A 24682-nucleotide genomic window follows, 5' to 3' on the forward strand; every position below is an offset into this window, starting at 1 on the left:
AAACATTGCATCTACTTACGGGCATTTGTGGCCGGGTGTCCTGGATTCACAAATCGGGGGTAAAAAACATATAGAGAGTTAGGAAAAAAACTAACAAATGTTGCTCCAAAACAAATAAATAAAAGTTGAAAGTGTTGCTATTGGTGTTTTAACATCGTTTGAGCTCTTCAGAATGCGAAATTGGTGTATCAACCAATATTTGAAAGAAGACTGTAAATGTTTGAAAATGTGCTCAGGGATTTCTGAACTTGGCCTCGTTTTCGCAATGCTAGCAAAGTTAAAATGGCAAAGACTTTGGTTTACATACATTATGTAGTACACTGTGCAGAAAACTAAACATTTTATGATTTCGGAAGTTAATATCACCAGTTACATTTTTTTATTTTTCGAGGACACGACAAGCCTTCAGTTTAATACAAAGATTAGGGCACCAGCACAGATTGGAGGGGCACGAAGGCAAACTTTTCCTTCAAAAGAAGGAAATGAAGCCAACTTACTTTCTATCAAGTTTCTGAGACAAAAATTATTTCACCTTATGGTCTTGTTTTATTTTTGATACAGATATATGCCATAATAATGTATTTTACAAGGTTAATAACATGTAGCATATATGCTTAGTCACTCTTTATCGACTAAAAGATATTTACAACCCTTTGCACTTGTAGCTGACTTACACGTCACAGATACATGAGTGCAGGTTAACTATATACGTCACAGTATAATCGATTTCCACTGTGCTGTTTTTTTGTTGGACGTATGGCATTGGTGACCTGGACATCACCTAGGAGCAGCCAGTATGTGTGTAAACAACTGTGTGTTATCAAAAATGACGTATGGTGTTCTCACCAAGGGGTGTGTAAGAAAGACATGTTTCTGATGTTTCTCCGTTTGCCTTTCAGGTCAACTATTTCTAAGGAAGTTCAGTGTTCGCTGTACCCGCCCAGTGGTGCCTCATTGGAGGAACAGCTTATTGAGAGTAAGAATACAAACGCCAGGCATTCTATTTCATTTTCACTTGATTTTTTGTGCTTACCCAATTCAGGTTCAAGCATGCTGTCCTGGGCACATACTTCATCTGTCTGGAACAGGAGTTAATTGTTAATTATTAGGCAATTGCATTGTGATGGACTTACACATTGGATGACTAAAATACTGAAAAACATAAATACAGGGCTTGTAGAATTTTTATAAAATCCACTAGCCATGGGATCAGTGATTTAAAAAATTTACTAGCCACAATTCAAAATTCACTAGCCCTACATCACTAAATAATAGTAATGATCAGATATGTCACCTAAAGAGGGAGATACAGCTTAAAAAGACACATTGGGGTTGGGGTGGGGACAGGATATTCATATTTCCAAAATAAACAGTAGCCATTGGGCATGGCAATAGTAGTTATTTACTAGCCCAACATTAAATATCACTAGCCATAGGAGTGGGACTACCATAATCTAGAAGCCTTGGTAAATAGAAATTGATAAAGTTAATAATGACTTCAGTTAACCATTAGTTGGAGTGTTATATTAGGCTCCATAAACATGTATTTGACTTGACAGAAATTGTAGAATGGTAGTCCAAAAGTGTGTGATGGACCTACAGTGTACAATGGACATGCAGAATTAGTGAAATGCAAGTGTCATCAGTGTCATATTGTCAAAGTTCTGTGAATCGTTAGTACTCACATATTTCATTCCTATTTCTGCATACAGTCTGAACATCAGAGAAAAGCATCACTGCATACTCAAAATTTAATAAAGTAACTGGACCAACCTGATACATGGTAAATATTGTAACTTATTACCCATATGGGCTTATTACCCATACGGGGTAATATTTTTTCGATCTCTGCACAGTGTGCAGATTGCTTCTACAGTCACTGATTGGATGGCTTTAAAAAGACAAGATTTGATTGGCAATTACATACTGCAGGGACTACTTTTTGTTCATTCATGATTCCATTCATCGGTCAAACTATTACTACGGACTTCAAATATTTTTTCACGATACGAACATTTACGGAATTAAAAACCAAAATATATGTACAAATGTTTAAAAAAAAAAATTATTTTTATTATTTTGACTGGGTTTTTTTTTAACTATTCTTTGGTGGATACTGTTGGGTGTGCACCGGTAACGGCGCGTATGAATATATTGTTATGGCTGGTAGAGCTTGTAGAGCGAGAATGTAAATATACTTTTAAAATCGTTAATGATTGACAATGGGTAATAAAGAAAATAACCAACTCACTACGAGGAATTACGGATTATCTGTCCCTCGTGAATTAATGCTGTAAAACCCTCGCCAGAGGCTCGGGTTTACAACATTAATTCACTCGGGACAGATAATCCGTAATTCCTCATAGCTCGTTAGTTATTCTCTAAAGACGTACATAAAAATGTGTGACGGACGTACATGTCAGGTTTGAATGAATTAGTTTTAAGATAAGATCAATACTGGTCTGCCAAAAACACCATAATTACAAACTGAATAGAATAATAATTGAAGATAAAAAGAATAAGGTTATGTATAAAAAAAAAAATTAACACCATTACAGATTAGTAATTAATCATGTGCAATAGGATGTCAAACATTTGATAATTCTGACCCAGTTTTCAGAGGAAAGTTTTTCCAATGCACTTTCCCACAAACATGACAGCACATACCATGCCCTTTGATGTACATCATGAGGGACTGGTTGGAATGGGAAAATTAGGTCCATAGAGGGGAGTGTCCAGTCCTATGACTTCAGAACATCAGGCTAGATCCCTGTTTTCATGTTATACGGGGCTTCTAAAATTTGTATAAAATCCACTAGCCATGGGATCAGTGATTTAAAAAAAACTGACTAGCCACAATTAAAAACTCACTAGACCTACTTTACTTTTAAGTTGATACAAGTTTACTAAATAATAGTAATAATCAGATATGTCACCTAAAGAGGGAGATACAGCTTTAAAACACTAACATTGATGGGTTGGGGTGGGGACATGATATTCATATTTACAAAATAGATTTAACTGCAACATTTGACCTTTTTTTTTTTGCACTAGCCATTGGGCATGGCAATAGTAGTTATTTACTAGTCCAACATTGAATATCACTAGCCATGGGAATGGGCCTACTATAATCTAGAAGCCCTGTCTGGCATGGCAATAGTAGTTATTTACTAGCCCAACACTGAATATCACTAGCCATGGGAGTGGGCCTACCATAATCTAGAAGCCCTGTCTGGCATGGCAATAGTAGTTATTTACTAGCCCAACATTGAATATCACTAGCCATGGGAGTGGGCCTACCATAATCTAGAAGCTCTGCACACCTGTTCACATATATTTGTTTTAGCCTGTTTTTGTCTTACTTGCATGTAACTACATACATTTACAATGCGTACACGTCTGCGTTTAAGAAAAACAGACTTTCTATGGCTATCAGAACTAGCAGTGCAAGAGATCTATGGCCCGGCTAGGACCAGTAACCCCTACAGTTACCCGCGGCAATCGGCAATGCCATGGAGATTGGTGTGAAATTTTTCGTTCTCTGCAGCATTTTGGATTTTTTTTTTTTCAAGATGTATTTTTTCCTTATTGTTAAAAATAAAATATACTTTACGAACTGAAAACAGATTAAAAGTAAATACTAAAACAGTAACTGTACCGTTATTACTAAGTATCTGAATCTCTTGGGTCCCAGGATCAAACGTCTTTGGTTTGGGCTTTTTTCCCATTTTAACCAGTGTTCCGCAACTGGTATACCAAAGGTCATGGTATGTACTGTGTTATTCATAGGAAAGTGTACATTTATATTAAAATTTCCTTGCTGCTTTGTTGGTGGGAGCAGTTCAAGGTTTGTAAGGATCAGGGGCATAATTCACAAAGCTCTCTTAGGCTCTGCTAGACAACAAAGCATCCTCTTTGCAAGTCTTTTAGCACTGCACTGCGATATCGCAAAGTTGCGAGAGTTTAGTGAATTAGGCCCCAGGTACCGATTGTCAGATGCACCCTACAAATGGCAAATTTTGCCATAAATAACTATTTTAAAAAGTTTTTCTTTATGTAAGAATAAAAACAAACTCAAAACCCACATATTTACATCAGTTCCATCATCTAAATTGGAGAACAATCACGGCTGAAATTTTCACATATTTACATCAGTTCCATCATCTACATTGGAGGAACAATCACGGCTGACATTTTCACATATTTACATCAGTTCCATCATCTAAATTGGAGAACAATCACGGCTGACATTTTCACATATTTACATCAGTTCCATCATCTAAATTGGAGAACAATCACGGCTGACATTTTCACATATTTACATCAGTTCCATCATCTACATTGGAGGAACAATCACGGCTGACATTTTCACATATTTACATCAGTTCCATCATCTAAATTGGAGAACAATCACGGCTGACATTTTCACATATTTACATCAGTTCCATCATCTAAATTGGAGAACAATCACGGCTGACATTTTCACATATTTACATCAGTTCCATCATCTAAATTGGAGAACAATCACGGCTGACATTTTCACATATTTACATCAGTTCCATCATCTACATTGGAGGAACAATCACGGCTGACATTTTCACATATTTACATCAGTTCCATCATCTAAATTGGAGAACAATCACGGCTGACATTTTCACATATTTACATCAGTTCCATCATCTAAATTGGAGAACAATCACGGCTGACATTTTCACATATTTACATCAGTTCCATCATCTACATTGGAGGAACAATCACGGCTGACATTTTCACATATTTACATCAGTTCCATCATCTAAATTGGAGAACAATCACGGCTGACATTTTCACATATTTACATCAGTTCCATCATCTAAATTGGAGAACAATCACGGCTGACATTTTCACATATTTACATCAGTTCCATCATCTAAATTGGAGAACAATCAAGGCTGACATTTTCACATATTTACATCAGTTCCATCATCTAAATTGGAGAACAATCACGGCTGACATTTTCACATATTTACATCAGTTCCATCATCTAAATTGGAGAACAATCACGGCTGACATTTTCACATATTTACATCAGTTCCATCATCTAAATTGGAGAACAATCACGGCTGACATTTTCACATATTTACATCAGTTCCATCATCTAAATTGGAGAACAATCACGGCTGACATTTTCACATATTTACATCAGTTCCATCATCTAAATTGGAGGAACAGCCAAATGGATCAATTTTCGATTATAATCAATCTTTGGAACATCAAAACTAAAAACAATTGTTTTAAATCTTTGGATCCCTCAACATTTCAACAACATCACTAGAGCACAATGATTAATTAATCATCAGATATTGGATGTCAAACATTTGGTACTTCTGACTCGTAGCATCAGAGGAAACCCGCTACATTTTTCCTAATGCAGCAAGGGATCTTTTATATATGCACTTTCCCACAGACAGGAAAGCACATACCACAGCCTTTGACCAGTTGTGGTGCACTGGTTGGAATGAGAAAAAAAAGAAGAAAAAATCAGTTGAATGGATCCACTGAGGTGGTTCGATCCTGCGACGCAAGCACATCTCAGGCAAAAACTCAACCAACTGAGCTAAATCTCACCCATGCACATTTCAAAGGAAACAAATGGCCAGTGATAATATCGTCGTATGAGACATACCATGCATGTGTGTGACATATGAATATGGTGTGACATATGAATATAGACAAACAAATGGCCAGTGATAATATTGTCGTATGAAACATACCATGCATGTGTGTGACAAATGAATATAGACAAACAAATGGCCAGTGATAATATTGTCGTATGAGACATACCATGCATGTGTGTGACATATGAATATGGTGTGACATATGAATATAGACAAACAAATGGCCAGTGATAATATTGTCGTATGAAACATACCATGCATGTATGTGACATATGAATATAGACAAACAAATGGCCAGTGATAATATTGTCGTATGAAAGATACCATGCATGTATGTGACATATGAATATAGACAAACAAATGGCCAGTGACAATATCATCGTATGAGACATACCATGCATGTGTGTGACATATGAATATAGACAAACAAATGGCCAGTGGTAATATTGTCATATGAAACATACCATGCATGTATGTGACATATGAATATAAATAAATAAATGGCCAGTGATAATATTGTCGTACAAAACATACCATGCATGTGTGTGACATATGAATATAGACAAACAAATTGCCAGTGATAATATTGTCATATGAAACATACCATGCATGTATGTGACATATGAATGTAAACAAACAAATGTTTACTTTTTTTCTCTGCAGCGGTTAAATTAAACTCCAAACTAGCAGAAGATCTTGCAGCTTCCGAGAGAGAAATTGAGATTCTGAGAAAACGCTTAAAGGATCTGGAGGTATGTGTGATTAGGAAGGAAATGTTTTATTTAACGACACACTCAACACATTTTATTTACGGTTATATGGCGTCAGACATATGGTTAAGGACCACGCAGATATAGAGAGAGGAAACCCACTGTCGCCACTTCATGGGCTACTCTTTTCGATTAATAGCACCATCCCACAGACAGGATAGCACATACCATGGCCTTTACTATACCAGTCGTGGTGCACTGGCTGGAGCGCGAAATAGCCTAATAGGCCCACCGACAGGGAACGATCCTAGACCGATGGCGCATCGAGCTAGCGTTTTCCCACTAGCTAGGCTATATCCTGCCCCATAAGTGTAATAAATACAGGCCCATGTGGAGGATTTTTAAGTTGGGGGAGAGGGGTGGGGGAGGTTGTGAATTCCTCATGATGGGACCAACAATGCCAAAATACCCAAATCCCTAAACAACATGTTTATGTAATGTTATCTAAATTTGATAGAAAACAAATGTGGACCTTTGGTAATTTGTGGGTGGGGGTGGTGTGTACTGTGTACGCACCAGTAACACGCGCGCACACACACACACACACACACACACACACACAGTGGTGTAGTGTGGGTTGCCAGCGCCCGGGGCAAGGCTCCATGGGCAAGGGAAGTATTGCGCCCCCTAACCAGTGGACCATTAGCGCTCCCCCGAGTCCCTTCCAGCAGTCCAGAATTTTGCACCCAGGGCAATGCTACGTCACTGCACACACAAACACACACACACACACATATGCGCACGCGTATTGGCCTGAAATACTAATTGATTGAAATGAGGTTAACAACAAGTCAAGAGAAGATGCAGTGTGAACAGAACAGAAACCAAGGGTATAGATGTAGGACACTTGGGACATTGTGTTCAATCTTGTGATGTGATTCACTTGAGGATTGTCTGTTATCAGGGTATGAACAAACAAAAAATCAATTACCGTATACGCAAATATGTTCGCAAATAAAATATACCGCGAAAATCGCGAACACGTTGATAGCACTGCGAATTTAATTACACGCGAACTTATTTCCAATTTGGTAAAATATTATTTCCCTTATAATATATAGTCTTATCTCTACATACCCAACCCATATCAGAATCAAGCAGTCAGAGGTCTGCAAGGTCACATGATTCTGTAAACCTGCATGGTCACATGGATTTGATCGAAATGACACACAGTTGGGTGCATGTCTGTTGTTACGTAATCTCAGTTTTGTTTGTTTTCTTTGTAACCTTGAATGGAAGTTTGTGGGTACCACCAATAATTAAAAGTTATTTCTTCTGATGTTTGCATTTTTCAATTTTCTGTATCGCATGTGCGTGTTCCATCGATAACATGACAATGGTCTTATCAGACATACATACAACATTGACGTCTCGCTGACAGCATGGTGAACATGACCAAGTGTGCGTGAAATCGTCATTGATTTTGATTTCATTATCCGGGGACACAGTCGCAAATATTATGAAATATGGGTAATTTTGATTTTATTATCGGGGGACACAGTCGCAGAAATAATTCCTCGCAAAAATGTAAAATGAAACCCCGATCGCGAATTATTTTAGCTGCGAAAATATTTGTGTATACGGTACAAACAATGGGAATCTGTAAAGCCGTTATCACATAAGTTTGCGGATGGTTTTTTTTATATGCCCGTCTATGATTGGTCATATTTTGGTATTAGTCCAGGAGCCAGGTCGATTTATCTATGTCGGAGAGTCAGGAAGGTTTGAACATTGATTCTTATGTAAAAATATGTGTAGATTTCAGATCTGCAACTTTTACTTGTCTAAACCTGTACATTAATTGGGAATTTACATACTTTTAATGGTACGTCAAAATAAATTTTTGTTTGATCTGATGCTACCCAAAAACAACAGTCCACGTAACAGACACTTTCTAAAATGAATTAATCAGTCCTTTCATGGATTTATGTAATGTTAAGAATCTTACTCTGGCAATCTTGTGTAATGTTTCTAATTCGATGTGACATAATTTGTAAATCAGACATGATGTGTGTAATAAAAAGGTGCTAAATCCAGTGAAAATAAAAAGTTAATTCCCCATTTAAAAGTTCCGGTCCAGATCACAGATATGTGTTGAAAATGTCTTTATCTCTATAGTATGATTGAATACATGGAGGTATGTAATACAATCAATTGATCGATTGATTGGTTGGTTAATTAATTGATTTATGTATTCATCTGCTTAGTCATTTACTTATTTATTTACTTATTCCACATTGATATCTTTGTCCTGTGTTTCAGACTAATTTCACATTGAGCGATATTTTTGTGCTGTGTTTCAGACTAATTCCATGTTGAGTGATATCTTTGTTCTGTGTTTCAGACTAATTCCAGATTGAGCGATATCTTTGTCCTGTGTTTCAGTCTAATTCCACATTGAGTGATATCTTTGTTCTGTGTTTCAGACTTAATTCCACGTTGAGTGATATTTTTGTGCTGTGTTTCAGACTAATTCCATGTTGAGTGATATCTTTGTTCTGTGTTTCAGACTAATTCCAGATTGAGCGATATCTTTGTCCTGTGTTTCAGACTAATTCCACATTGAGTGATATCTTTGTTCTGTGTTTCAGACTTAATTCCACGTTGAGTGATATCTTTGTGCCGTGTTTCAGACTAATTCCACGTTGAGCGATATCTTTGTGCTGTGTTTCAGACTAATTCCACGTGCGATATCTTTGTGCTGTGTTTCAGACTAATTCCATGTTGAGCGATATCTTTGTCCTGTGTTTCAGACTAATTCCACGTTGAGCAATATCTTTGTCCTGTGTTTCAGACTAATTTCACATTGAGCATTTGTGCTGTGTTTCAGACTAATTCCATGTTGAGTGATATCTTTGTGCTGTGTTTCAGACTAATTCCACATTGAGTGATATCTTTGTCCTGTGTTTCAGACTGACAGTATGGGTAAGGAGTGTACAGATACGTTTCACATTGAGAGTGAGTTTGAGGACACGATATCGGTGAACTCGCTAGAAGACAGATCACTGGCCTGACTGTGTGCTGCGCAGTGGTCGCTATCGGAAACAGAACGGGTAAGCTAGGGCAGTTCCACAGTTTATCTTTGTTCTGTGTTTCAGACTAATTCAGACTTAAGGGGAAGGTGGGAGACACAAAAATTATTATGTTTTCCTGTGCATATTGTTTTCCATTAAGTTTTATTTTGTGGGTGGTTGGTATATTCATTAATTATTGACCATCACTGAGGGCAGTATCAGGTTTTATGGACCCAAGAAATTGAGTTGGCCATGGTCAGTATCAATTTCTTCGGTTCATACAACCTGATATTGCCCGAAATATGGTCAATAATTGATTTATTACATAATGACATCCCTAAGACTTGTACATGCCTGTTTTGTTTATCAAATCGAAATATGCCAATTATAATTTTCCGCAAAATGCTTTCTAACTGACAAGATTTAGTAATGTCGTGAAATCCCTATGATGTATGACAAGCAGAGGAATGTGGAAATAAACAGTTGAAACATTACCAAGACAACATTTAAATTACAGACACTTTGATCAGCAAGAGTGTCGAAATCATATTATTAACAAAATCTTTTTCTTTACTTTTTTGTGTTATACTGAACAGTTGGTTCATTCTACAGAAATCATCACTTTTCAAAATACAAATTCAAAATAAAACAATTAAAATATATAAGGTTTTATTGTTAATGTTTGGAAACTAGATGAACAAAGAAAAATAAAATATCTGGCCATGCAGAACTGTAATCGGCCTGCACAGACAGGCACATCTTACTCTGTAAACAAGCTCATTATGTCACTGGTGTTACCAGACAAGTGGGATAGTTCAGGAGTGTGATCCAATTGGTTTGTTGTGATCAATAGCACATGGATATGTTATTTCAGTGTCTTTGATAACATATTTGGAATAACTTTAGCATTAAAAACTATCCAAGGGTGTAATTTTGCATTTTCACACAGATATTCAATATGTGACTTAAATTATACTCTGTGGCAGTTTTGATTATTTAAAAATATGGAGTCTGTCAAAATAAATTTCATCACAGTTACAAAGGTGGAAGCTATTCTTTCCTTAATAAACAATTTAAATTTAAAATATAAAATTTCTAGAGAAATGACAGTTAAAATATTCTTGAGTAACACCAATAACAAAAAAGTAACACCATTGACAATATGTAACACCAATGACATTCAAGACTGGATCTTTGAAACACTATTATTCTTGAGACTACCACTACTTGTTACAAATCTTATGTAATCAATATTTCCTTAATTAAAAAACCCCAACATTTCAACCTTCAATTATTAAAGGCCTATTAGAATAATTGTGTGTTTCTGGGAACATTGATAAAAGTTAGATACAGCCGGTTAGACAGTTTTAAACATATACTAAATTCAGAAACTGAATTATTATTTTTAAATATTAAGTTAAAGATTCATTCATTCATTAATTCATTTATGTAGTTATTTTCATGCTTATATTAAGTTAAAGATTCATTCATTCATTTATGTAGTTATTTTCGTGCTTATATTAAGAGACACACACACATCAGCTGTCTGAATCAGGTATCCAGTAACAACTTAGTTCAGGTCTACGTTCGAATATGCACCAGCAGTAAACCATACAAGAAAGGACTGTCATTTGCAGACCTCCATATCTTTCCTTTAAAGATTAACATTATAATGAAAGTATAAAGTACATGTATGAGCTGTATGGTATAAATATATTTTATTGTATATTTTGTATTCCCCATAACAAGTAAAGTGTTAATCCTACTTTTGCTTTCACGTAATCGCTGCAACAATCCACGCTAAAAAAAAATCAGAAAATGAGGACGCCTTATAATTAAGTGACTTTATTCTAATGTTTTCAGTACATACAAGAGACAGCAAATCAAACAAATTATGTCACCATTTAAACATTTTAAAGAAAAAATTCAGTTTGTCCAGCATTCTGATCTGGTCTGCGTTTTACCAACACCCATCGCTAAAACTTAATGTCAATACAGATGGGCATTATGTAATTAATACATCCAAATTTTTTGATATAGTATCTATAAAGGTTTACAATGAATGATTTTTTATAAATTTAGAAATATGGTGATCTGTTAGTACATTATAATGCTTACATACAAGCGAAATATGGAGTTCATCCTCAATATAGCATAATCCACGATCCAGGCAATATGGACAGAATCTTTCAGTGTAGGCTATGTTGTTATATCTTCCTTGGTCAACAGCAAGTCTAAAGTTACTACATCTAAATATTGTATATATTACTTTAAGATACACAGGGATTTCATAAGTGAGATAACGTTCTACATTTAACAGTGACTTGTAATGCTTATAATAAAAAGTATCAGATAAATTAGTAACAGAACTACACCAATTTTGCTGAAGATTATCAAACAATCATTGTCTAAATTTAACTATAAACAATTTTGCATCTCCAGCATCCTGAGCTATCCAACCATAGCCAAATCGTGATCTAAAAAGAATATTTTTAATGTGAGTCACCCATGTGATGCGTCCTGCTTCATCCAGTGTGTGTAGCATTGTATAACACTGACGGGAAAGCCTGTTTACATTCAGTTGTAATAGCCTACACCAATACTTAATAGCTCTAGTAGTGTAAATAAGCTGTAAAGGAGCTCTACCACATTCACCTAAAGCCATAATATTACTGGTGTTTTTCCCTAATTCTGAAAACTATTTACACACTTTAATCTGAACATCTTCAATAATTTTACAATAACAAGTACCCCATACTTCTGAACCATAACATAAAATTGGTGTTACCATAGAATCAAATATCTTAAATAGATCTTTACAAGGAATATCACCAAATTGCTTTTGATACCTATATATTGTCATCATGGCTTTGTTACCTTGTGCTGCAAAACAAGTTTGGGTTTTAGTCCATATTAGTTTTGGTGTAAACAAAATACCTAAATATCTATAATATGAGACAACCTCAATACCATTTCCATTAAAAAAAACAACATTTTTCATAATTCTTTAGAGGACCTCCATTTCTAAAAACAATACCTTGGTCTTTCTTAAATTCACAGCCATACCTGTAGTATTACAAAACACTTCTAATGCACTAATTTTCTTTTGTAGTTGTAAAGGAGTGTCAGAAACAGTTGATACATCATCAGCAAACATAAGAGCACATACTGATTTACAATCATTTGATATAAAAACACCTTGTCCACCACACTCTTCCATAGTTTTTACAAACCTGTTTATAAAAATAATGAACATTTGTGGACTCAATATACATCCCTGTCAGGTGCTGATATTACAGTGAAAATAATCTGATAAGCCATTTGATGTTCTTACACAAGCACTTAGTTTAATATACATTGATGAAATTACAGATAAATATTTACCACATATTCCAACTTCAGCAAGACTTTTTAAAAGAAATGTATGATTAACGTTATCAAAAGCCTCAGAAAAATCTACAAAAAGACAATAAAAGTGACCTCTTTTTTTTTTCCGGCATATTTTTGCACAAGAGCTTGCAGTGAAAAAATATGATCAGCAGTAGAATAATCTGGTCTGAAGCCTGCTTGAGATTCGTCAATAATATTATTGTTATCACACCATTCCTGAAGCCGTGTATTAAGAATAGAAGTAAACACCTTACATGTGGTATCAATTAGTGATATACCTCTACAATTGTTGACATCCTCTTTATTACCCGATTTGAATAAAGGTCATATAATACTTTTACCCCATATATCTGGAAAAATACCACTGTCAAGTATAGTATTAAATAAAGTGAGCAATACAGGAAGAATACGGTTTTGTGAAGCCTTTAAAAATTCTGAAGCAATACCATCTGGCCCAGGTGATTTGTCGTTTGCTAAACCTTGTATATGACTGACAATTTCTTCTTCTGTAATTGGGAGATTTATTGACAAATCATCACTATTTACAGTACAACCATTATGATTATTATTATTCATAGACAGTTCATTTCTAAAAAGAAGGGAAGAGAAGAGCTCAATCCATTGTACCGAACTAATTTCTTGTGATATATTAGAATACTGTTTCCCTCGTTTAATCAATTTCCAAAAGAGTTTGAGATTGTTTCTTACATTTATCAAATTTTCTCTGTGTTTACTAAAACAAGCACTTCTTTTTCTATTACAAGTATTTTGAAATTCTGTTCTCAAAATTTAAAAACAGAGAAATCTAAACCATGATCTCTATGAGCTTTTAATGCATCAAATTTTCTTTGTTTTATATTTTGTAACTTATCATCCCTCCAAGGTGGTTGCTGGTTTATATTTTTAATATAAGAAAAAACATATAACATCTTAGTATGGCTTGCTGCCTCTTGAAACAGTTTAATAATGTATGTCACAGCTTCATTAATATTATAGGTCACTATATACATTCCAAGATATAATCTTGTGAATCTATAAGTAAAGACTCTAAGCGAGCTAAGAAAACTTTTGTCTCTTCACTTCAGACAAATTTTTACCCATTTTCTACCTTTCTCTTTTTCCTCATCATTATCAATGTAAATATTTCTCCCTTATTTGCAAAAATTATTAGCATTAACAAGGAAAAATATCTGCCCGGTGCCCCCCTTCCCCTAACCCCTAATCCCTAACCCCTAACCCTAACCCTAACCCTAACTAAAAATAATAAAGGTGTGTGGGGGGGGGGGGGGGGGGGGACCGGGCAGATATTATAGCCATTAACAGCAGGTGTAGGTTGCAGATTAAATGAACAATATAGTGGAAAAAGATTAGAGTAATCTTGTGTACCGTCTCCAAAATGAGAAAATAGTGGGAAAAGAGAAGATGAAGCAATCAAGTAATCTACCACACTGGCACCGTTATAAGTATAACAGGTAAAATCGCCATTTTTGTCATCAAGTAACCTACCAATTAATACATGACTACCAAAAGATCTACACAAATCAACAAGCTTTCTTCCAAAGTGATTGTGTGTTGATGCATAGTTAGTGTTTCTACACATGTCACAATTATCAAGGCCCTGTTCCACGAAGCGATCTTAGCACTACTATCGCCGTAAATACCTACTATCGCCTCCTTAATTTTGTTCTACAATCGCCAGCCCGTTCAACGACGCAGCGTAGCTTACTATCGTTGTAAATTACTGTGAAAATTTACAATAGGTACGAGGCAGTTGTAAGCCACTAACGTAGCTGTCAAATGGCAGTTAAATGATGATTTGGTCATCTTCTAAGAAGGATACTAACTTTTTGTATAAAAATGGATCTAATATATACGAAATACCTTTTATAAAACTCATCGTTCGATGAAAAAACATTCTAGGCCATACGACTTTCACACGAAAATATGGGAGATAACTCTCATGTCTTATGCATTTGGCAATTATCGCTTAGCATACATACTGATAAAGTTACTTCATGGATGTCTGATACCAATGAATACATCTAAGATGTTCCGAAAAGTCGGTAACCAATTCATTATTTAACTAATTCGTATTTCTTCGTAAAGAATATTTTAATCATTAAAGGGGCACTTACGACTACTGTAAGGTTGCTTTGTGGAACGGCTGTAAAGTTTACGGTGTCAGTTGTAAAATTCACTGTAAGTCACCACAATTAACCTTAGCTACAATTCTTTCGTGGAACAGGGCCAAGATGGATATAATCATTGACATCTCGTTTAAACGTTAACTTGTTATATGTGACCTACTTTATTTCAGACTGAATCCGACAAGGATTACTACAAAGATCGCCATGACAAGCCTGTTCTACCCGGAGCCGCTGCACGGGTGTAAGTGTACGGCGTGCGTGGAAGCGGTCGGTGGGGATGCCACCACATGTCTACCAAGGAGTGTCAATGAGCAGGACGAAACACAGAGCTTCCAAGTCAGGTAATTCACCATTTTACAGTGGTACAGCGCTCGCTCGATGTGTGGTCGGTGTGGGATCGATCCCCGTTGATGGGCCCATTGGGCTGTTTCTCGTTCCAACCAGTGCATCACGACTGGTATATCAAAGGCCGTGGTATGTACTACCCTGTGGGATAGTGCATATAAAAGATCCCTTGCTGCTAATCGAAAAGAGTAGCCCATGAAGTGGCGACAGCGAGTTTCCTCTCTCAATATCTGTGGTCCTTAACCATATGTCTGACACCATATAACCGTAAATAAAATGTGTTGAGTGCGTCGTTAAATAAAACATTTCCTTCCTGTGTCCTGGACTTACTTCAGATCAGATCACTGCATCGTTTTTTAATTGCTGTGTTTGAAAGGGTCCGCTGATGGCAATTTTTTTAGTCTGCCATTTGTAATGTTTTAAAACATGAAGTCATATTTCTTCAATTACTTCAGTAAACAAGAATTTTTATAAATGGAATCATGGACTATAGTAGCATATGCTCACGTTTAACGGAACCTGGTATTTCTGAGACAAAATTGCCCAAGTTTTCAGTGAATATGACATGAAAATTGTTCCATAGAACTCAAACTTAAGTATTTATCATTCACGGCAATTTTTTGTTGTGTAAATGTTTGGTTTTTTGGTTTTACAGAACTTTGTTGTTTTTAGCGAGCCGGGTTACGTATTTGATCACTTTGTGTTGCCGACCCTTCCTCGTAATATACCGGCTGGTGCTGACCTGGCAGTATTCTTGATTGTGGAAAATTAAAGGTGGCTGGCCCCCCCACACACACACACACCCATTCAAAAAACAAAAGAAAGCTTGGTTATTGTGTTACTATGACTAATCGTCAACAAATGATGGAAGCAATTGAGGGCAGTCTATCACAAAACCCTACATCGTTGTGGGTTTGGTCGACTTTGTGGAAAGACTCGCTCCTTATTTTGCCCCTCAGTATTTGGAACCAAAAAGTTGGTATCTTGTAAAGGTTGTATCTTTTACATAAGGTAGTTGAGCTGGGGATATATATTGTCGGTCTGACATTCACGGGCATTCGTTTTGGATGAACCGAACAAAGTTTTAATATTATTTTAATAAAGATTCCAAGATATCTGGAAAATAATAAAGATTTTTGAAAGTGATCCCCTAATGAGGGATAACTCTTTTTTGGGGGGGTGGGGGGGGTTGGGTGGGGGGTTCTATCTTTTTTGAATGAATCGATCCCATTGATAAGATATCCGTAGCTGATAAAAGTATTTGGCACCCAAGATAAATGATTTTAATGATGAACACTGCGACTTCCAAAGTTCCATTGTTTTTATCAGTGGCGAATAAACAAATGGCAGAAAGTAAAAATCACCAGTTATGACCAATTAATGCTACAATTGAGGACAGAAGATCATACGAAAGACAGTGGACACAAAAAGACGGAATAACCGTTCTGATCACATGACAAATAAGTGTTTGGCACCAGATAATAATATTTTTCATATGTCACGTCACCACGCTGACCACTCGGTGTGTGCACAATAAAGTTGTGCCTACACATGAATGAATCCAGCCACCCATCTGATGCTTCGAAATGTTAATTATCGAATATCATAGACAGGTGGCCGCGATATAGAGTTCACCGCAAATGCAAGTTCGACTGTGTGTATATATATATATATATATATATATATATACGGTATATGTAGTGCAATTTATATGGTGTTGCCATGACGTTACTGTCTCAGGCTCTGTTAGACGTGGCGACAGCAGGTTTCCTCTATCAATATCTGTGTGGTCCTTAACCATATGTTTGATGCCATATAACCATAAATAAAATGTGTTGAGTGTGTCGTTAAATAAAATGTTTCCTTCCTTCATTAATAAGAGAATATTTTCTATTTTAGTGACAAGCTTATTGTTCAGCTCGGAGAAAGAGTGATTATCAAGGGAGACCGACTTGGCTGTATTCGTTATGTCGGCCATCTCGACAAAATAGGACAACCCAATATGATATTTGTCGGGATTGAGCTAGATGCTCCAGGTATAATATTTTCTTACACACTCATTGGTGAGAACACCATGTATTATGTTTGATAACACATGGGTTGTTAACACATGTACGTATGTTAACAATTTTAACACATATGACTGGCTGCTCCTAGGTGATGACCAGGTCACCAGTGTCATGCAGCCAATGAAAAACAACACAGTGGAAACAGATTACACTACACTGTGACGTATAGTTAACCTGACAATCATGTGTCTGTGATGCGTAAGTTGGCTACGAGTGCAATGGCTATAAATAACATTTAGTTGAAAAAGATGTTAAAATTTGCTTAAAACCTGGTTTTTGAGGATACGTAAGAAATAAAGTAATACATTTGTCTCCGTTAGATACCATTTATCTCACAACTCGTTGTTTAAAATTTATCAAACTCACATTGGCTCATTAGATACATTTTAAAACAACTCGTTGTTAAATGAATGGTATCTAATGGCCACTCATGTATTATTCTCTATCTTATAGTTTTAAGAGTCGAAATATGTCAAGCCATAATGTCTTACTTTCATAAGAAACTGAATCACTGTATTTTGTTCCATCTATTCATATAAACTACCTTTTCGAGATATATATTTTTATCATTTATTGACCATCATTGAGGGCAATATCATTATCAGGTTTTGTAGACCAAAACAATTGATATTGATATTGATATTGAGGCAAATGGTCCATAAAACCTAATATTGCTCTCAGTGACGGTCAATAATTGTTTTATTACATAATAACATTCATAAGACTTGTACATTTCTGCTTTATTTATCAGAATCGAAATATGCCAATTCTTATAATTTTGCATAAAATGTGTTGTAACTGATGAGATTTAATGATGTCACGTAATCCTATTATGTTGTATGACAAGCAGAGGAATGCGGAAATAAACAGTTGAAACATTATCAAGACAAAAAATAAATTAGAGACTTGCAAGGGTGTCAAAATCATATTAATAACAAAATAAAAAAACTAAATATAATAAATCTGAACATACATTTAAGCTGAACAGTTGCTGGTTACCTTCAAATGCATTCTTTATTTGTAACATAAAATCCAGGGTGTACCAAATCCAAATGCTTTTTGTTGTTTCATGTATGTTTTTAAATCTAAGAGATATTCCTTGAAAACTTTGACGAATGCCAGGGCTTCTAGATTATGGTAGCCCCACTCCCATGGCTAGTGATATTCAATGTTGGATTAGTAAATAACTACTGTCGCCATGCCAGACAGGGTTTCTGGATTATAATAGCCCCACTCCCATGGCTAGTGATATTCAATGTTGGATTAGTAAATAACTACTATCGCCATGCCAGACAGGGTTTCTGGATTATAATAGCCCCACTCCCATGGCTAGTGATATTCAATGTTGGATTAGTAAATAACTACTGTCGCCATGCCAGACAGGGTTTCAGGATTATAATAGCCCCACTCCCATGGCTAGTGATATTCAATGTTGGATTAGTAAATAACTACTGTCGCCATGCCAGACAGGGTTTCTGGATTATAATAGCCCCACTCCCATGGCTAGTGATATTCAATGTTGGATTAGTAAATAACTACTGTCGCCATGCCAGACAGGGTTTCTGGATTATAATAGCCCCACTCCCATGGCTAGTGATATTCAATGTTGGATTAGTAAATAACTACTGTCGCCATGCCAGACAGGGTTTCAGGATTATAATAGCCCCACTCCCATGGCTAGTGATATTCAATGTTGGATTAGTAAATAACTACTGTCGCCATGCCAGACAGGGTTTCTGGATTATAATAGCCCCACTCCCATGGCTAGTGATATTCAATGTTGGATTAGTAAATAACTACTGTCGCCATGCCAGACAGGGTTTCTGGATTATAATAGCCCCACTCCCATGGCTAGTGATATTCAATGTTGGATTAGTAAATAACTACTATCGCCATGCCAGACAGGGTTTCTGGATTATAATAGCCCCACTCCCATGGCTAGTGATATTCAATGTTGGATTAGTAAATAACTACTATCACCATGCCAGACAGGGTTTCTAGATTATGGTAGCCCCACTCCCATGGCTAGTGATATTCAATGTTGGATTAGTAAATAACTACTATCGCCATGCCAGACAGGGTTTCAGGATTATAATAGCCCCACTCCCATGGCTAATGATATTCAATGTTGGGCTAGTATATAACTACTATTGCCATGCCCAACGGCTAGTGAATTTTTTTTGGGTCAAATGTTGCAGTTAAGTCTATTTTGTAAATATGAATATCTTGCCCCCCACCACCACCCATCAATGTTAGTGTTTTTAAGCTCTATCTCCCTCATTAGGTGACATATCTGATTATTACTATTATTTAGTAACATTGTATTAACTTAAAGTAAAATAGGGCTAGTGAATTTTTAATCGTGGCTAGTGAAAAAAATTAATCACTGATCCCATAAGAATTCTAGAAACCCTGCGATAACTGACCTTGTCTTTGTAGTATTTGCGGAATTAAACTCAGTATGAATAAAGATGTTATCATTTTGTCGAAGGACAGTATAATAACCATTAATACAATGAATAGAGTAAGTCTTAAGCAAGAGGGCTGTGAGCAAAGGGTGGGTAGATCGCTTGTGTGTTAGTACATGTACAGGCGCGGATCTAGGATTTTTAAATAGGGGGTCCCAAGGACGTGAAGCACCCGAGATTCCTAGGGGGGTCCGGGGGCATGCTCCCCCGCGAAATTTTGAAATTTAAGTGGCCTGAAACACGATTTCCTCGCATCTGAGTAACAAAATAGCTATATTAACGTATGTTTTTGGTATTGTCATACTGTTTTTGTTATCTTCAAAATTTCATAAACTCTGGTCTCTTCTTTTTTTTTAAAGTTAAAGTGGTCATCTCTCCTTCCCATACTAAGCTGGTTTTCCGTTGACTGCGGCTGCCAGTAAATGGGAAGAAATATCGAAACAGTTGTTTCAGTAATATATTAAAGCAGTCAGAAACATGTTTAATATACAGTCAGTAACATTTTATGGAGAAACATATATTTGTTATGTAATTACAATCATTAAAAAGTCTCTGTTGGTCGATACCATCTTAAAAATTGCAGCAAACTCAGGAATGTCCCTTTAAGACGATTTTCATGAACAAAATATAATTTAAAGACTCTTGGGAAATAAGTGCATTTTTGTGTAATTCCACTCTAGTGTATGCTGTAGTTAAAAAAAAAAAAATAACTTGACCCCAAAAATAGGGGGGGGGCCCGGGCCCCTTGGGCCTACCACTAAATCTGCGCCTGATGTACATGTATATCATTGTATTACCGATTCCTACCTGTATATTCACTAATAAGTGTACACTGGCTGTTGTCTGCATTTCTCTCCGATATAAATGTCTAGTTGAGGCACCATCTATAATCATCTAATTCTAACATGCACATTAACTCACTGTCCACATGAATTAAAACCGGCGTCAGTTGCACAGTGGTTAAGCCATTGGACTGCAGGCTGGTAGGTACAGGATTCGCATCCCGGTACCGGCTCCAACCCAGAGCGAGTTCTTAAGGGCTCAGTGGGTAGGTGCAAGGCCACTACACCCTCTTCTCTCTCACTAACCACTAACCAACTAACAACTAACCCATTGTCCTGGACAGATAGCTGAGGAGTGTGCTCAGGACAGTGTGCTTGAACCGTAATTGGATATAAGCTCGAAAATAATTTGAAATGAAATGAATTAAAACACCTTGTGGGGGTCAGATGTAGCCTGTGCTAATTTAGTGCTCACCTGATACACAGTCGGTCTGGGATCAATCCCAGTTGGTGGGCTATTTCTTGTTGCAGCCAGTACACCATGCCTGGCTTATCAAAGGCTGTGGTATGTGCTAACCTGTCTGTAGGATTATGCATATAAAAGATCCCTTGCAGCTGATGAAAGAAATGTGTTGGGTTTCCTCTCTAAGACTATGTCAAAATTACCAAATGTTTGACATCCAATAGCCGATAATTAATAAATCATTATGCTCTAGTGGTGTTGTTAAACTATGTCAAAATTACCAAATGTTTGACATCCAATAGCCGATAATTAATAAATCATTATGCTCTAGTGGTGTTGTTAAACAAAACATTATTCTTTTTGGTTCTTGAGTGCTTCATATTTTATTGGATAAACATCATAAAAGAAGTGTTTCCTTCTTTGTGAACAGACATGTAAGTTGTAGTATGCAAATTGTCTACTGATGTTGGTACAGAACATTTGTTTGAAAAACAGATATCAATCTAATTAAAATTAGCTCCACAATTACATGTGGATCTAACACCAGCCAGTTGGAGCTCATGTCCACCAGTCAAAACCTTACTTGCAGAATCCTGCCAGTGATTTAAAAATAATTTGAAAACATTCCGAATTATCCTGAGGGTATACGACATGTTTCGTGTGAATTACGAATGCCTTAAAACATGTTTTATTTTATAAAATAAATAATTTGTAATGTAAAACTGAAGACTGATTTAGTTGGGGGGTTTTTATAAATAAATAAATAATTTTTAATGTAAAATTTGTAACCCACCCCGTAATTGGTATGGTTCGCTGTACTGCGGCCACATACGATATTTTTAGAATTTGTATGCTCCCAAATAACATTATAAAAGGCGAAGTGTATTGCAATATTTAAATTATTATTTACAGAAGAAATGTTACCTGGACATTGGGGACTACGCAGTGTTAGTTTTAAATCACTGGCAGGATTCTGCAAGTAAGGTTTTGATTGGTGGACATGAGCTCCAACTGGCTGGTGTTAGATCCACATGTAATTGTGGAGCTAATTTTAATTAGATTGAACAGATATTTAAATGAAAGCTAGTGAACATAAACTGAATGCAGTGATAGAAATAAGCAGAATTTTTTTCTAGTCCAACCGGACAAATATATCTAGACATCTACTTGTCCTCCAATATTTTAACTTGTCCAAATAAATGGGTTGTTTTATTTAAGTATAAGGATGATGTTTGTGATTGCTCAAAATGAAACAGCATTGCACATTTTTACTTGTCAAACACTGAGGTGCATTTTGTTTGTCCGAGCAGATATTTACTTGTCAGGACAATCGGACAAGTGCTTATTTCGAATGCTGTGAATGTTGTAGTAAAACCCAATATGTTGTTTTGATAGGTTTTATTAGTCCACCATCAGTCCAACCAGAGAGCATTATATACATGTATTCTTTCCCACAGGGAACACCTTTTTTATACTATGGAATTTGATACAAGTCAGTCATTTCAGATCCGATTGTTTTCAAAATTGCGCTCAAAAATTATTTTGAAAACACTTTTACTGTTTTTCTTACATCAAACCAAATCGAAATTATTTACAAAAACCACCTTTATTGGAGGATGGGACAGACTATAGTTTTCATCTCCTTCCGTCTGTCTGTCTGTCTGTCTTGTCTGTCTGTCCATTTGTCCATTTGTCTCATGTACCTGTATTATATATTTTTCTGGGTTTTACAGACTGCCTTGAGATATTGAGCTGGAATTTTCTGTGTATCTTTAGCATGTACTGTTACAGATCAGGTTTGACTTTAATGTCAATTTACCTATTTGTGATAGAGTTATAGCCCTTGAATTTAGGAGATATGAACATTTGTTTTTGTGCTTTTTTTATTAATGCCTGAAGATGTTGAGATGAAATTTTGTATATATACTGATGGAAATAAATAAATGATCACACAGATAGCAACGACAAATAATGATTGCTTCAAAAATCAATTCATATTGTCAGAAGTTGACTGGGAACATATAGGCAGCACATTCAACACTAGAGACATTCAATCCCACATTACCACTTGATATGAAATACAGACATTATTACGCTAGTTGTGAATTAAATTTGGTCTACAATTCCATGTGTTCCCTTATTTCTTTTCATCAGTATACATGTATATCTTTAACATGTACTGTTAGAGATCTAGTTTAACTTTTGTTGCGATTTAACCATTTTTCACAGAGTTACGGCTCTTGCATTTAGGAGATAAAATTGTTGGAACCGGTAGTACTCTCAGAATGCTTGTTTTTGATGTGATCTTAAATTTCATGCTACATGAATTTGCGCAAAAAAAAAGTGAAAAAATTAAGTTTCCACAAAAATAAGTATTATTGTAAGCAGGAGGTGGGATGTAGCTCAGTGGTAAAGCACATGCTTGATGCACGGTCGGTTTTGGGATCAATCCCTGTCAGTGAGCCCATTGGGCTATTTCTCGTTACTACCAGTGCACCACGACTGGTATATCAATGGCCGTGGAATGTGCTATCCTGTCTGTGGGATGGTGCATATAAAAGATCCCTTGCTGCATTAGGAAAAATGTAGCGGGTTTCCTCTGATGATTACGTGTCAGAATTACCAAATGTTTTACAACCAATAGCCGATGATTAATTTATCAATGTGCTCCAGTGGTGTCATTAAACAAAACAAACTCTATTGTAAGCAAAACATTTAATTCTGTAGAATTCTTGCCATGTGTTTATTTGGCACCCCAGCTAATAAGGTTTGTTTTTCCATAGTTGGCCGGAATGATGGATTCTACCATGGAAAGCGATACTTCTTCTGTCATCGAGACCATGGCATGTTTATACCCCTCCACGACATCATCTGTAAGGTTCCTAGTAAGGTTAGTAACACTTTTCTTTGTTTATGTTTACACATGTCCGTAGGAATGTGAATGAGGCGGGAGCACAGGCCCACCAACTTGAGGAATAAAATGTATGTCATACTCTATATAAATAAACATAAAAGAGTCATTCTGCAGTAACGGGGAAAATTGGCGTCCCCTAACTTTAGTACTGAATAACTAGTCGTAATTTAAATCAATACAATTTTACTAATAGTAATAATCAGATATGTCAACTAAAGATGGAGACAGAGCTTAAAATATCTTAGATTGGGAGTGGGCAGAGAGGGCAGGATATTCCTATTTACAAAATAAGACTTAAATGCAGCATTTGACAAGGTTTTTTCACTAGCCGTCAGGCTAGTTATAGTAGTAATTTACTAGCCCAACACTGAATATCACTAGCCATGGGAGTGGGGCTACCATAATCTAGAAGCCCTGTCTTAGCAATCAATTCCTTTTAATATCTACACTATTTTGCGATTGTAAATTATATTTCTGGCATTTTCTTATAATATTTCCTTAAAAAGATAATCGAAAAGTGGCTGTCCTCATTGTCTGGTTTCTAATTTACAAGGTAGTCATTAAGTGTAACCAGTACATTTTAAATTACATTATTTTGTTAGAAAGTCCTGTTTCCAATGAACACAGAACATGACAAAATTAAATATACTTGTAACAGAAAAA

At 36.1% G+C, this 24682-nt stretch overlaps 1 protein-coding gene across 1 annotated transcript in view; it reads left to right on the plus strand.

Annotated features, from left to right (window-relative positions):
• Positions 1–24682, plus strand: part of LOC121387303 — a 57774-nt gene that overhangs the window by 28875 nt on the left and 4217 nt on the right. The window contains exons 5-11 of the mRNA XM_041518325.1: positions 900–976; positions 6321–6409; positions 9340–9408; positions 9526–9548; positions 15149–15319; positions 17223–17359; positions 23889–23995. Of these exons, the coding sequence (XP_041374259.1) occupies positions 900–976; positions 6321–6409; positions 9340–9408; positions 9526–9548; positions 15149–15319; positions 17223–17359; positions 23889–23995 (673 nt within the window). The remainder of the gene's footprint in view (positions 1–899; positions 977–6320; positions 6410–9339; positions 9409–9525; positions 9549–15148; positions 15320–17222; positions 17360–23888; positions 23996–24682) is intronic.

The sequence above is a fragment of the Gigantopelta aegis genome, chromosome 13 (genome assembly GCF_016097555.1).
Source record: "Gigantopelta aegis isolate Gae_Host chromosome 13, Gae_host_genome, whole genome shotgun sequence".
NCBI lineage: Eukaryota > Metazoa > Mollusca > Gastropoda > Neomphalida > Peltospiridae > Gigantopelta > Gigantopelta aegis.